Source organism: Choloepus didactylus, chromosome 3, assembly GCF_015220235.1.
Source record: "Choloepus didactylus isolate mChoDid1 chromosome 3, mChoDid1.pri, whole genome shotgun sequence".
NCBI lineage: Eukaryota > Metazoa > Chordata > Mammalia > Pilosa > Megalonychidae > Choloepus > Choloepus didactylus.
In genome coordinates, this window is record NC_051309.1 from 74,203,591 (window position 1) to 74,217,739 (window position 14,149).

Genomic DNA, 14,149 nt, shown 5'->3' on the forward strand with positions numbered 1-14,149 from the left:
AATTTTAAAGTCCAATATAGCTTTAAACAAACTGATAGCTGAAAAATTTATATTCCATTAAAAATGAAAATGTAATTTCAGAATACAGGGTGATAAATTTCAAATATATAAATGGTTGATTTTCTGAGGAAAATATTTAGACATTTTACTTTATGGTAATTGTGAAACATTTGCTCATTGAAAAACTTATATTGACTGGCCGCATGCATTAACCTAAAATATAGTAATCTGAGTTACTAGAATTGTTTAGTACAAAATATTTGGATTTTAAAACCCATATTAAGCCTTTTATATTTGTTATTAAAATATCATATTTAAACATTAACATACTAAAATAAGCAAATGAAAACATGATATGGCCCTTGATTTAGCAGGACTTTTTATACTGATGTGGGTCTCTTAGAATATGGCTTTGGTAACAAACCAAAATCAAAAGAGATGTATAAGAGATCAAGAAGTGGTTATTAATTATAGTGACAATAAAAGGTGCACATGAATAAAAGAGGATAGCTCAAATCTCATTTCAAAATCCTTTAAGAAATAATGAATTTCCAGAAATTTGAAGAACACATCACTGTAGTGGTTCTCAGATTTAATTATAAAAATGATTGTACACACACGGTAGTGAAAAATATACCATAGAGTCAACACATTTTAGAAAAGGAGAACAAAGTACTGATCAATGGCAAATGCATTTACCTCGCATTTATACAACACATTGTTTTTGGAAATTGAAGAATTTCACAAAAGCGGACTTTAAAAAACTGTATACTTGCCTAAATCTGGTTCTTATATTCCCACATGCAGATTTTCTTAAAACTCAGCCTGGCAGTGGACCATGCAAGAATATTCCTTTAAACTAAATAGAAATACTGAGAATGTGAAGACTAAAAGGCTTTAAAATTATTTTTTTTTACTCTATAATCCTGAAAATTAATAAAGCAGAATACTTCAACACAACTTTAAATATGAATTTAACCCTGTGTCTGTATGATAGGAAATCTGGACCTAAGAATTCTCAAATATTTTCCTTTTATGACAAAAAAAAATCCTTATTTCCCATTCCTTATTGTCCAAATTTTTTAATTGTTGAATTTAGTAGTATTTAAAATATGGTCACTTTAAGGACACGGTTGATAAATCACTTACGAGATACCTGTGTTGAGAAGCTGGAGGTCCAGATTTTGTTTCTGCAGCAACTGGTTAATGGAAGTTTCTGAATGTTCTTTCAGTTGACCAAAATTAATTCATCTTACATGTGAGGATGGCAAAAGATGAGGTCTGTTAAGTTGCGTGAAGTTGATGATTAAGCTGTACAGAATCTTTTTTTTTAAGTATAAAGGACTTAAGGGTAGGCTTTTTGTTGCCCAAACTGAATGAGGATGAGCCTTAATCCAATATGGCTGACATCCTTATAAGCCAAGGAAATTGGACATGGAGAGTGAAGCCACGAGGAGAAGCCAGAAGCTGGAAGTCAAGGGAACCCAGAAGAGAAAGGAGAGGACATCTCCATCTGACAGAAAAGCCAGGGATCAAGGATAGCTACTAGCTAGCCCCAGCCACAGTATGCTGGGAGAAACCCTCACCTTGCTGATGCATTGAATTTGGACTTCTAGCCTCAAATTGTGAGCCAAAAATTTCATGTTTAAGCCACATGAATTTTGTGGGGGATATGTATAATATTTGTTTTAGCATCTAGGAAATTAAGACACTGTCCCAATGACTTTGAGCTTAACCATTATCTCATTGCTTTGGCCAATAAAATGTAAGCAGAAGTGAGAATAGTCCAATGATGCTTTAAGAGAAATCACACTTTACACTTAGTCTTTTGTTCTTTCCTCTGCCTTGAAAATGAGCATGTCCTCCAAAGGGATTGTTCCTTCAGGCTGGGTCTCAATGAAAAATACATGTATCAGAATCATACCCTGTCTAAAGCCTGAAACCATGTGGCAGCCTAAAAGTAACATGATTGTACTGTTGCAGTTAATCAGAGATTTGGGATTGCTTTTTACTTCAGTAACATTAACAAATACAATCGCTTTTCACAGACCCTTCTTAAAATAATTGCTAAGTTAGAGACAAGTTTAAATGTAATGTTTTAACTCTGAATAGTTGTTCTAAACTACGTATAATAAATCTGCCCCTTTTTACAGGCAACTTTGGACTTAAGATTCACAGATTTGAACAAAAGTACTGGATAATTCAGTTAAAATTAATGTTTAATGGTTTCAATAGTTGACATAAATGAGAATAGCACATTTTAATTAGTAAAAGAGTGAGCATAAGCAATTTCTTTTTGAAACTCTTGAACATATTTATGAGAACCCACTATGTATAAGTCTGTTCTGTGTACCTGGTTTATATCAGCGAATAAAACAAATCCCATGCCTTCATTGAGCTTAATTTCTGTTGGACTGGAAAAAGACATGTAACAAATATGTTATCCTTGGCTACCTGGCCAATTTGGAATATGCTAGGCTTGTCCATCTTAATGTCACCATTTCTCTCTTTGCAATTGGTTTGTATTTTGTGGAGAAAGAAACCTAGTCTCTGTAAACAGCTTGTTTCCACATTGGATCAGTTATATTTTTCAGTATTACAAATTACCCTAAAACATAGTAGCTTAATCCAACTCTTAAGTGACTGATGGACTTGAAATTGCCAGCATGCTTTCTTTACTACATTAATATTGACCTTTTAAAGTATTTCAGGATTTGGACCAAAGAACTTAGAGTACTCCATGAATACTTTTTTTCCCCCACAATTAGTTATAGGTTTCCTTTCAGACCTGGCTTCATAATTCAAAAAGAAGGGCCAACTTCAGACTACCACTTAAGGAAAGATAAATTCCAAATTAAGCCATTTTGCAGAAAGTGAAAAAAATCATGGAGGAAATTTAACTACAGATCTTATTCTAAAAAACAATTGAAAATAACTTTTCAATTTTCTTCTCTCTCTTTTTTTTTTTTGGAAATTTTATCTCAGAAATATTAGGAAAAGAACCCTTCTTAGATTTCAGTTCGGAGCTTCAGCGTACAACCCTTCATTTGCTGCTCATAATGCATATCAAATCTCTCATTCAGGGCTACTGTAAAGTAATTCTTCCAGTCTCCTGTAATACCTGTAACAAAAGAGGATTAAAAACAAATAAACATTAATTATGTTCTCAAGCCAGAGTCATGAGGTTTTCTAATATTTATTACTGTTGATAACTGATAATCAAATTTTATTTTTATTTTCTATTATAGAAATAAAATGTATATAATAAATACTAGATGTATTTGAACTTGTACAGATGCATTTGCCTTCATTATTTTTTAAAAAGTACAGCAAATTTCATTTTTTAACTCTTGTCTCTTACACTCCTTCACTTAATTCTTCTCTAATCTCCCCCTCAAATGTTGGGGCTACCAGGCTGTGATCCATGTTTCACCCACTCCCAAGGTCTTATTTGCTGATAATACTCAAATCTAGCTTTATGCATCCATATCCAACTCTTTATATGACATCGCACCCGAGGTGCCATAGAAGCCTCCCAAATTCAACTAGTTTAAAAATAAAGTCATTTTCTTCCCCACCAAATTGTGTTTTCTCTTTGTCATTTTCCATAACTTGGTTAATAGCAACACCAGCTATCCAGAGAATAAACTTGGAAGTTGTCCCTTTTCCCTTCAACTCCAATATCTAATTCTTGATTCACATTCACGTTCCCCTCACATTCATTGTTTCCTCTCCGTGTCTGCTGCCGCTGCCGCTTAGGGAAGGTCCTCAGCATTTCCATCCTTGGTTATTATAAGAGTTGAACAAACCATTCCCTTTCCCTTTCCAACACACCAAACACTAGGCTGACAGAAGGAAGTAACCCTCCTTTTTAGATTGGAAGGTGGTTCCCCTACCCCAAATCTCTGAAAGTTCTCAGCTTTCAAGGTGAAATAACCCAAAAAGCAGAAGATAGAAAATATGTACCCTGAGGGTTGGGCAGGGTCTGAATGAACAGTAATAAGCAGCCTTCTGCAAGCATGATAATTATTTTAAGTCCAGGTTTTTACCTTAGAAATATATGTGGATATTTTGGAAAAGGAGACTGAGATAATCTGAGTAGTAGGTAACTACAACACAGATAATTTGAGAATTAGCTCCGGGATTTCACCTAGAGGCGGGTCATAATTTATATTGTTTTAAAAATTCCCTGACTCTTCCACTGAAAATTTGGTTCAAAGAGCAAGATTTTCTCCATTCTGTTTCTGCTTCCTCACATATTAGTGTAAGAAGATGTCCCAATATTCTGCATATCCAACATGCTTTTGAGTTCATAAACTGGCTCCTTCTCATCAGGCCACACATCTTCCCAAATAGAATTTCACCTAACTATATTTTGATATTTTGGTTAAACAGCACTGTATTTTAATTCCTGCTGTGCCAGTCTGAATGTATTATGTCACCAAACGCCATTATCTTTGATGTAATCTTGTGTGGGCAGACCTATCAGTGTTAATTAGATTGTAATTCTTTTAGTGTTTCTGTGGAGATGTGCCCCACCCAACTGTGGGTGATGACTCTGATTGGATAATTTCCATGGAGGTGTTGGCCCACCCACTCAGGGTGGGTCTGAATTAAATTACTGGAGCACTATATAAGATCAGACAGAAGGAGCAAGCTGCTACAGCCAAGATGGAGACTTTGAAGAAAGCACAGGATGCAGATGAGAGACAGTTTGAGGAAGGCCATTGAAAGCAGACTCTTGCTCTGGAGAAGCTAAGAGAGGACAAATAACCCAAGTGCAACTAAAAGTGACATTTTTGAGGAACTACAGCCTAAAGAGGAGCATCCTGGGAGAAAGCCATTGTGAAACCAGAACTTCAGAGCAGACACCAGCCATGTGCCTTCCCAGCTAACAGGGGTTTTCCGGACACCATTGGCCATCCTCCAGTGAAGGTACCTGATTGCTGATGTGTTACCTTGGACACTTTATGGCCTTAAGACTGTAACTGTGTAACCAAATAAACCCCCTTTTATAAAAGCCAATCCATTTCTGGTGTTTTGCATTCCGGCAGTATTAGCAAACTGGAACAGATTTTGGTACCAGAAAAGTGGGGTGCTGCTGAGTTTAAAAATACCAAACATGTTGGAATGGCTTTTTAAATGGATAAGGGGAAGATTCTGGAAGAATTGTGAGAAGCTTCATAGAAAAGGCCTAAACTGCTTTGAAGAGACTGTTTGTGGAAATAGGGACTCTAAAGATACTTCTGATGAGGCCTTGAGCAGAAATGATGAATGTGTTATTGTGAACTGGAAGAAAGGCAATCCTTGTTTTAAAGCGGCAGAGAATTTGGCAAAACTGAGTCCTGGTGCCAGATGGAAGTAAGAATTTGAAAGCAACAACCTGGAATACTTAGCTGAGGAGATCACCAGCCTATGTGTGGAGGATGTACCCTGGCTTCTCCTTTCAGCTTATAGTAAAATGCGAGTGGAGAGAGAGAAACTGAGGACTGAACTCTTGGGTTCAAAGAAACCAGAAGCTGATGGCTTGGAAAATTACAGGCTTCCAGTGGATGGAATCCCAGAAGCTACAGCCCAACATGAGGATGTAACCAAACATGGAACCCAGCTGCCATTTCAGTACAAATCAAGACTGGAAAAGAAGTTAAGCAGAAAGGATTTGTGGAAAGTCCTATTGTCTGACAGCTTTGACCCCTGTGTGCTTCATGCAAAGCCAACAGAATTTTTGTGAGATCTTTATAGACAGAGCCATTGCCAGTCTGGACTGGAGAAGACAGACAAGGAACAAATTGAGGGAAAAATTTCTTCAAAGTCAGAGCCATGGAGGTTGAGGTCTGTAGTCAAGAGGCCTTGGGCTGGGAGAGCAGAGTGTCCCGCATGCATGGAAAGGGTGAGTTTACCCTGGAAGTTGAGGGGGGGCATTCCTCCTTGATGCTCTAGAAGAGTTTTGCTACCCCAGGTCCCAAAAAGGGTGGAGCACATTCCCAGGGAATTGGGGAGAGCCTGGCTGCCATCCCACTGTTCTGAAGGGGTTGAGCATGTGCCCTGGAGATGGAAGGGAATCTGGGTACTTCCCTGATGTTTGAGGAGGGTGGGGCTGAGAAGGTGGTCTCCCCAGTGTGTGGATATGTTGGAGAACTCACCCCAGCATTTGGAGAGGAAAGGGCTGCCGAAAAGGCCCTTAGGAAAGGTTAGACTTCTGCTCTCTCAAGCCCCAAGGATTCAACATCATTCTGTTAATGACTCTCAGACTTTGAAATCTAATGGAGTTTGTCCTGTGGGTTTTAGGAACTGTTTTGGTCCTGTTAACCCTGTTTTCCTTTCAGTTTCTCTTTACGCAATGGGTATGTTTACCCTATGACTGTCCCTCCTTTGTATATTGGAAGTACATAACTTGTTCTAAGTTCACAGATCCACAGCCAGAGGAAAATTATGCCTTAGGACTGACCACACCTATAACTGATTTTGATGGAATCTTGTACTTAGCTATTGTTACTGAAATGATTTAAGTGTCGGTGATATTGTGGGATGAATGTATTTTGTGTATGGAAAGATAATGTCATTTTGGGGTCCAAGGGGTGGAATGTGCCAGTTTGAATGTATTATGTCCCCCAAATGCCATTATCTTTGATGTAATCTTGTGTGGGCAGACCTATCAGTGTTAATTAGATTGTAATTCTTTGAGTACTTCCCTGGAGATGTGCCCCACCCAACTGTGGGTGATGACTCTGATAGGATAATTTCCATGGAGGTGTTTGCCCACCCATTCAGGGTGGGTATGAATTAAATTACTGGTGCAGTATATAAAATCAGACAGAAGGAGCAAGCTGCTACAGCCAAGAGGGACACTTTGAAGAAAGCACAGGAACTGCAGATGAGAGACAGTTTGAAGATGGATGTTGAAGCAGACTCTTGCTCCGGAGAAGCTAAGAGAGGACAAATACCCCAAGTGCAACTAAGAGTGACATTTTTGAGGAACTACAGCCTAAAGAGGAGCATCCTGGGAGAAAGCCATTTTGAAGTCAAAACTTTGGAGCAGACACCAGCCACATGCCTTCCCAGCTAACAGAGGTTTTCTGGACACCATTGGCCATCCTCCAGTGAAGGTACCCGATTGCTGATGTGTTACCTTGGACACTTTATGGCCTTAAGACTGTAGCTGTGTAACCAAATAAACCCCCTTTTATAAAAGCCAATCCATTTCTGACGTTTTGCATTCCAACACTATTAGCAAACTAGAACACCTGCTTTGCTACTTATTCTTAAAAAGTTTCTGTCAATTGCTCAAGGAAAAGCTGACTAATTGTTCTGTTTGTTTCTGCATCTCAAAATGAGGTAATAATAGAGACTTTCTCCTGAGTTTCTGGCTAGAATTTAAAGAGACATATCTATGTAGTATACCTGACACAGCACCAAGGCACATAGTTAGGCTTAGTAAATGGTAACTAGTAGACTGTGGTATTCGTGCTGGTGCTGAGGAAGCTGCTGGTCATTCTTAATATCATATTCTACATATACTGAATAATAAAAAATATAATAGCAATTGAGTAGTAGTAATCAAGTATTTATGCCTCTAGGTACTGGTAACTTGTTAAAGAGGGTACCCAAGAAGGCACCAGCACTGAAGAAAACATAAGCTGTATAAACCTCATAAATAGACCATGAGAAGACCTCAACAGGTTATTGTTTATAACCATTTCAACCTGTAGCTTCTGGTAGTAATGGAGGCAAACCACATGACTTCCTCACCCTTTCTGATGAAAGGAGACACTTTTTGGTTAATGACCTTTTCTGGTATTGCTGTGTAATTCGAAGCTGGATTGTTCTTCATCTCTTGGAATGAAGTATGATGTACAATCTTATCCACAAGCTCCTCTGATGGCTTCCTTCCCAGGAACTGCATCATTTTTTTCACCTCTTTTCTGATATCCTAGAGAGAGAGAAAAAAAGTTAAAATTGAGTAAATTGCTAATTGGATTGATTTTAAAAATAGTTACTCTTTCCCTTTATCACTGATATTGAAATTAGACTTCCAATGAGAAAAACAATAGAGAACAAAGGAATGCCACTTCTTGGGAAAGTGATTTTTTTAACCTAAGTATCATTTTTCTCATCCATAAAATGTATATAAAAGATACATTAAGGTTGTTAGAAGCATTAAATGAGGTAATGTTTGTAAGGTGCTTATTGTTTTAGACTTTGATACACAGAATGTGCTCAACAAATGTTATCCATGAATATGAGGATAAATTCTCAAAGACTAAGGTCCCCTATGAAAGTTCAAATTTGGGGAATAAGAACATGCACATGGCTTTCTTCTTTTTCTCCTAATTTGTTGGAAAACTCTCCATGAGTTGGAAAACTCTCCATGTCACTGCCATATTATCCTGCCAAACCATCCAATGCAACTTTTTGCAGTACCAACTGTCATGTTTATCTGAGCAGGCAGTTCCCTCTACTTACCTTGCTGTTCCCAACTTCTTTGCATAAAATGTTATACCTGCCTTGCAAACTTTAGCTGAAGTATCATCTTCTTGGGGATGATTTCTTTTGCTGTCCCAATTTAAGTTAGGTGACCATTTTTCTGATCCCATAAATTCCCATATAAGTCTATTTTAGCATATGTGTAGTCTTGTAATTTTTATTTTTCTTGTCTATCTTCCTCACAAGATTGGATCTTTGCATACATTCTTAACATGTCTTATTTTCTTTCTTTTTGATTCATTGTAGAAACAAAAATATTCATTTTTCAGCTCTTTATTGATTTGGATGTAGAGACCTAAATATGGCCATTATTGACCAAATAAAGATATAAGAGAAATAAACTGTACAATTTTGGTGGGAGGTGGGGTGGATTAACCAACAAATTTTATTTGTGTGCATTTTAAACTTACTAAGTGTCTTTGCTATCTAGTAACAGAACACAGTATTATATAACATGAAGAGGTACACATCATGACTGTTTCTCATATTCAAATTTATTCTAGTGTTGAATTCTACAGAGAGCTAATTCAATTTTTTAAGTATTAGACACAATTTCATTTTAAATGTGTCCTCATCAAAACAATTCTGGATGATTTCAACCCTGTTGGTTTTTAATAACTATTCAAACACGTGATCAAGACATGCAGATCAGAAAGAAGATGGCAGCATAGAGAGGAGTGGAAGTTAGTTAGTCCCCCTGTAACAACTAATAAGCAACCAGGAACAACTAAAAATAATATGGAATAACTGCTGGGGGACAGCCATGTCTGTCCACACATCATACACCAACCTGGATTGGGAGGAACACCTGAGATAGCAGAATAAAATCTGTTAAGTAAAGACTGTGGACTTGAGCAGGGAACCCCCTCCCCTAACAGCCCAAACTGCAAAACCTTGCTGTGATAGAGAGCAGCACTCTCTGAACAAGCGAATATACCTCAGTCTAGCTCCAACTGGGGTTTTTATTAACAAACGTGGACTGCTCAATACAAGCTACAAATCCCCAACAAGTAGACAGAGGCTTTCAGTGACAACTGACCTTAAAGAGCCCAGAGGACCGGGTGCTATCACTGCCTGGCAGGTGAAGCTGGGGGGACCATGAACTGGCCCTGAAGGGGGGCTTTCTGTAATTTTTTCTCTCTCTCAACCTGGGCAGTTTAGTGGAGAAAGCCACAGCCATTTTCAGTTCACAGCACTCTGACCAAGACAAGGGTGGAGATAGCAGAGTCAGGGAGACAAAGAACCTATTTAAATGCAAATGAAAACCCCTAGGGGGTATAGCTTCCCTAAGAGGAAGGAGGTGGTGCCCAGCACTATTACAGGCCTCACATTCAGAACCAGACCCCAGAGCTTCACATTCAGAACCAGACCCCAGAGCCTTAGTTTCTGTTTCCACAGCCAAAACAGAAACTAAGGACTAAGGAGACCGCACCTTCTTACACCAGTCAGTAGTTACAGGCTGACGGGCACTTCCTGCTGGGCAGATTAGGGAAAGCACAGCAGCTTGAGGCCTCACAGGGTGTGTCAATCTCCTAAGATACACCCTCAGGGAGATCTGATACTGAATATTGCTCTCTTCTGAGATCTGAGCCCATTTTGGTCTGGGAATACCTGATTGGGGGAACCAAGGAAATCAGATGTCTAGACAACAGAAAACTACAACCTACAGTAAGAAAAATGAAGTTATGGCCCAGTCAAAGAACAAACTTACACTTCAACTGAGATACAGGAATTGAAACAACTAATGCTAAATCAATTCAAAAAGTTTAGGGAAGATATGGCAAAAGAGTTGAAGTGTATAATGAAAACACTGGTGAATATAAAGTAGAAATTGAAAGTTCGAAAAACACCTGGCAAAATCTTTGACAATAAAAGGCACAACACAAGAGATGAAAGACACAATGCAGACATACAACAGCAGATCTCAAGAGGCAGAAGAAAACACTCAACAACTGGAGAACAAGACACATGAAATCCTACAAACAAAAGAACAGACAGGGAAAAGAATGGAAAAATATGAGCAACATCTCAGGGACTTGAATGACAACACAAAATGCATGAATGTATGTGTCATGGGTGTCCCAGAAGGAGAAGAGAAGGGAAAAGGGCCAGAAGCAATAATAGAGGAAATAATCAATGAAAATTTCCCATCTCTTATGAAAGACATAAAATTACGGATCAAAGAAGTGCAGTGTACCCCAAACAGAATAGATCTGAATAGGCCTACACCAAGACACTTAATAATAAGATTATCAAACGTCAAAGATAAAGAGAGAATGCCAAAAGCAGCAAGAGAAAAGCGATCCATCACATACAAAGGAAGCTTGATAAGACTATGTGCAGATTTCTCAGCAGAAACCATGGAGGCAAGAAGGAAATGGTGTGATATATTTAAGATACTGAAAGAGAAAAACCAACAACCAAGAATCCTATATCCAAGAAAACTGTTCTTCAAATATGAGGGAAAGTTTAAAATATTCTCTGACAAAAAGACAATGAGAGAACTGTTTGTGAACAAGATACCTGCACTACAGGAACTACTAAAGGGAACACTACAGACAGAAAGGAAAAGACAGGAGTGAGAGGTTTGGAACACAATTTTGGGTGATGGTAGCACAACAATATAAGTACACTGAACAAAGATGACTGTGAGTATGGTTGAAAGAGGAAGGTTAGGAGCATGTGGGACACCAGAAGGAAAGAGGAAAGATAAAGACTGGGACTGCATAACTCAGTGAAACCTACAGGGTTCAACAATTGTGATAAAAGGTACAAATGTGTTTTTACACGAGGGAGAACAAATGAATGTCAGCCTTGCAAGGTATTAAAAAATAGGGTGGTATTGAGGGAAAAATACAATCAATGCAAACTAGAGACTATAATTAACAGACATATTGCATTATGCTTCGTTTAATGTAACAAAGGCAATATACCAAAGCTAAATGCATGTAAGAGTGGGACATAAGGGAGGGGGACATATGGGACACTTGGCATTGGTAACGCTGTCTGACTCTTTATTCTACTTTAGTTAACTGTTGTCTTTCCTTTTGTTGCTTCCTAGCTGTCATGTTTTTTTTCTCTTTCCTTTTTCTTTTCCTTTTGTTTCTCTACCTTCTCTGATTCTTCCTCCTTCTTTGTGGAAGAAATGGGGATGTCCTTATATAGATAGTAGTGAGGGTGGTAAAGACATAAATATGTGACTATACAGGGAAACATTGATTGTTTACTTAGGATGGAATATATGGGGTGTGAACAAAACCATCTTAAAAAAAATGGGTTGATGAAGAAACCTTGAGGACACTATATTCAGTGAAATAAGTCAGACACATAAGGACAAATATTGCAGGGTCTCACTGCTATGAACTAATTATAACATGCAAACTTATAGACATGAAATACAAGTTAACAGAATATAGAATGAGGTTAAAGAATGGGGAGTAGTTCCTTATTAAGAGCAGAATGTTCAACTAGGTTGAACTTAAGTATTTGAAAATGTACAGAGGTGATGGTAGCACATTATTGTGAGAATAACTAGCAGTGCTGAATGGTGTGTGAATATGGTGGAAAGGGGAAGCTCAGTGTCATGTATGTCACCAGAAGGAAAGTTGAAGTTTAAAAGATGGGAATGTGTAAAACAGTGAATCCAATGGTGGGCAATATCCATGATTAACTGTACAAATATTAGAAATTTCTTTCATGAACTAGAACAAATGTATGATACTAAAAATAGAAGTTAATAATAAAGGGGCAAATAGGGAGAAATGTATACTTATTGCAAACTGTATACTACAGTTAGTACTATTTTAACATTCTTTCATCAACAGTAGCAAATGTACTATACCAATACTCTGAGTCAATAATGGAGGCGGGGTGGTTAGGGGTATGGGAGGATTTGAGTTTCCCTTTTTTTGTCTTTATTTCTTTTCTGAAGTAATGAAAATGTTCTAAAACTTTAAAAAAAAGAAGGTAATTGTGGTGATGGATGCACAGCTGTATGATGGTACCATGGACAATTGATTGTTCACTTTGGATCTTTGGAGAATTGTATGGAATGTGAACAATCTCAATTAAAAAAAAAAAAAGGCCAACCACCCAAAAGGATTAAACTGCTGCTGATTAATGATGAAAAAAAAAAAAAAATGACATGCAGATCAGTTGCTTTCTTGGTGGTAATAAAAGATGGGGAAAAAAAATAAATTTCTCTTATTTATTCTCTTAATAAAAAGATGATTTGTTATCTTTTTAAAAATTATGAAAGATGTATAAATATGTTGCTTAAAGAATAAAAATGAATCTAACACCCATTATCTACTGCCCAACTATGGAATAGAATATTCACAGTTTTTTAATTCTCTCATTTTCTAGTTTCTGTTTGTATACTTTTCACATTTCACTCCCATTCCCCACCCAACCCCACAAACATAACACTGCTATCCCACAATTGGAGTAATCATTGTTTTGCTTTACTTTATATGTTTTGAACTTGTGTATGTGTCCCTAGATAGTACATAGCTTGGTTTTACCAATTTTGAAATGTATGTATATGTATTTTGTCTTTTTGTTTTTTTTCTAATCAACATTATATTTCCAAAGTTCACCCATATTGGTGTGTCATGTTCAAAGTTTCTTCCTTTCTGTTGCAATATTGCAATACGACTATGCCATCCATTATGCATTTATTCTTGGATATAATTATATTTGGATTGCTTCCAATTTTTACAGTTGTGGAAAGTGCTGATATGAGCATTGTTGTACCTGTAACCTAATGGGCACAAGCCAGAGTTTCTCTAACAGTGGAATCTCTGGGTGACAATTATGTGCATGTTTGCCCTTACTAGATAATGACAAACTGTTCCATAATGATTGCATTTTTTTACACTCCTATCAGCCATGTGATACTTTCCACTGATCCACATACTGACAAATATTTCTGATTGCCAGACCGTTTAATTGTTGCCAATCTGGTGGTGTGAAAATGTATCTCACAGTGATCTTTATGTTAAATTACTCAGATTACTAATGAAGTTAGGAAAAGTTAGATTATGAGGAAAATCTGAGACTATCACCCCTTTTACTTATTGCTATTCCAGCACCCTCTCTACTCTCCCCTTCTGTAAGTTTGATTTAATGTATATAGAACCTTATCACTCTATCCTATATATCCATTACTCTCATTTTCTAGTATCCTATTTATCTCACTATGCTGCATTCTATGGAATTCACTTGCCTCCATCTTGCACTTCATTAATTTGTTAGTTAGCTATATTTTATCTGTTGTTTAATCCATCCCTTGATTTTCTAACTTTCTTTTTTGTAATTTTTAGAAATTGTATTTGTTTTTTTCAAATCATCCCTGTCAATTTTAATAGCTTCTTGTTTCTTTGTATAGATTTTAATTTCCCCTACTATTTATTTAAACATATTAACCATAAGTATTGTACAGTCCAATCTGATAATTTCAACATCTATAGAGACCAGTTGATTCTTCATGTCCATTGTGAATACTTCATGTGTGTGTTTGTGTGTGTGTGTGCGTGCGCGCACGCATGTGTGTGGTGGTCGTTTTGTTTTGTTTATGAACTAAAGTTACTGTCAAATTTTATTTTTGGAACTTTTTTGAAATCTGTGATTAAAATGTATTCATTCACATAAGATTTTTATTTAC

At 37.1% G+C, this 14,149-nt stretch overlaps 1 protein-coding gene across 3 annotated transcripts in view; it reads right to left on the bottom strand.

Annotated features, from left to right (window-relative positions):
* Positions 1-2,201: 2,201 nt before the first annotated feature.
* Positions 2,202-14,149, bottom strand: part of LOC119529489 (sulfotransferase 1E1-like) — a 35,352-nt gene continuing 23,404 nt past the window's right edge. For 2 of the 3 annotated variants that reach the window (XM_037829930.1, XM_037829928.1), the window contains 2 exons: positions 7,750-7,930; positions 2,202-3,121 (listed from right to left, as the gene is read on the bottom strand). In XM_037829930.1, coding sequence (XP_037685858.1) covers positions 3,009-3,121; positions 7,750-7,930 — 294 coding nt within the window. In that variant the 3' untranslated portion in view covers positions 2,202-3,008. The remainder of the gene's footprint in view (positions 3,122-7,749; positions 7,931-14,149) is intronic. The other variant, XM_037829929.1, reaches the window with a different exon arrangement.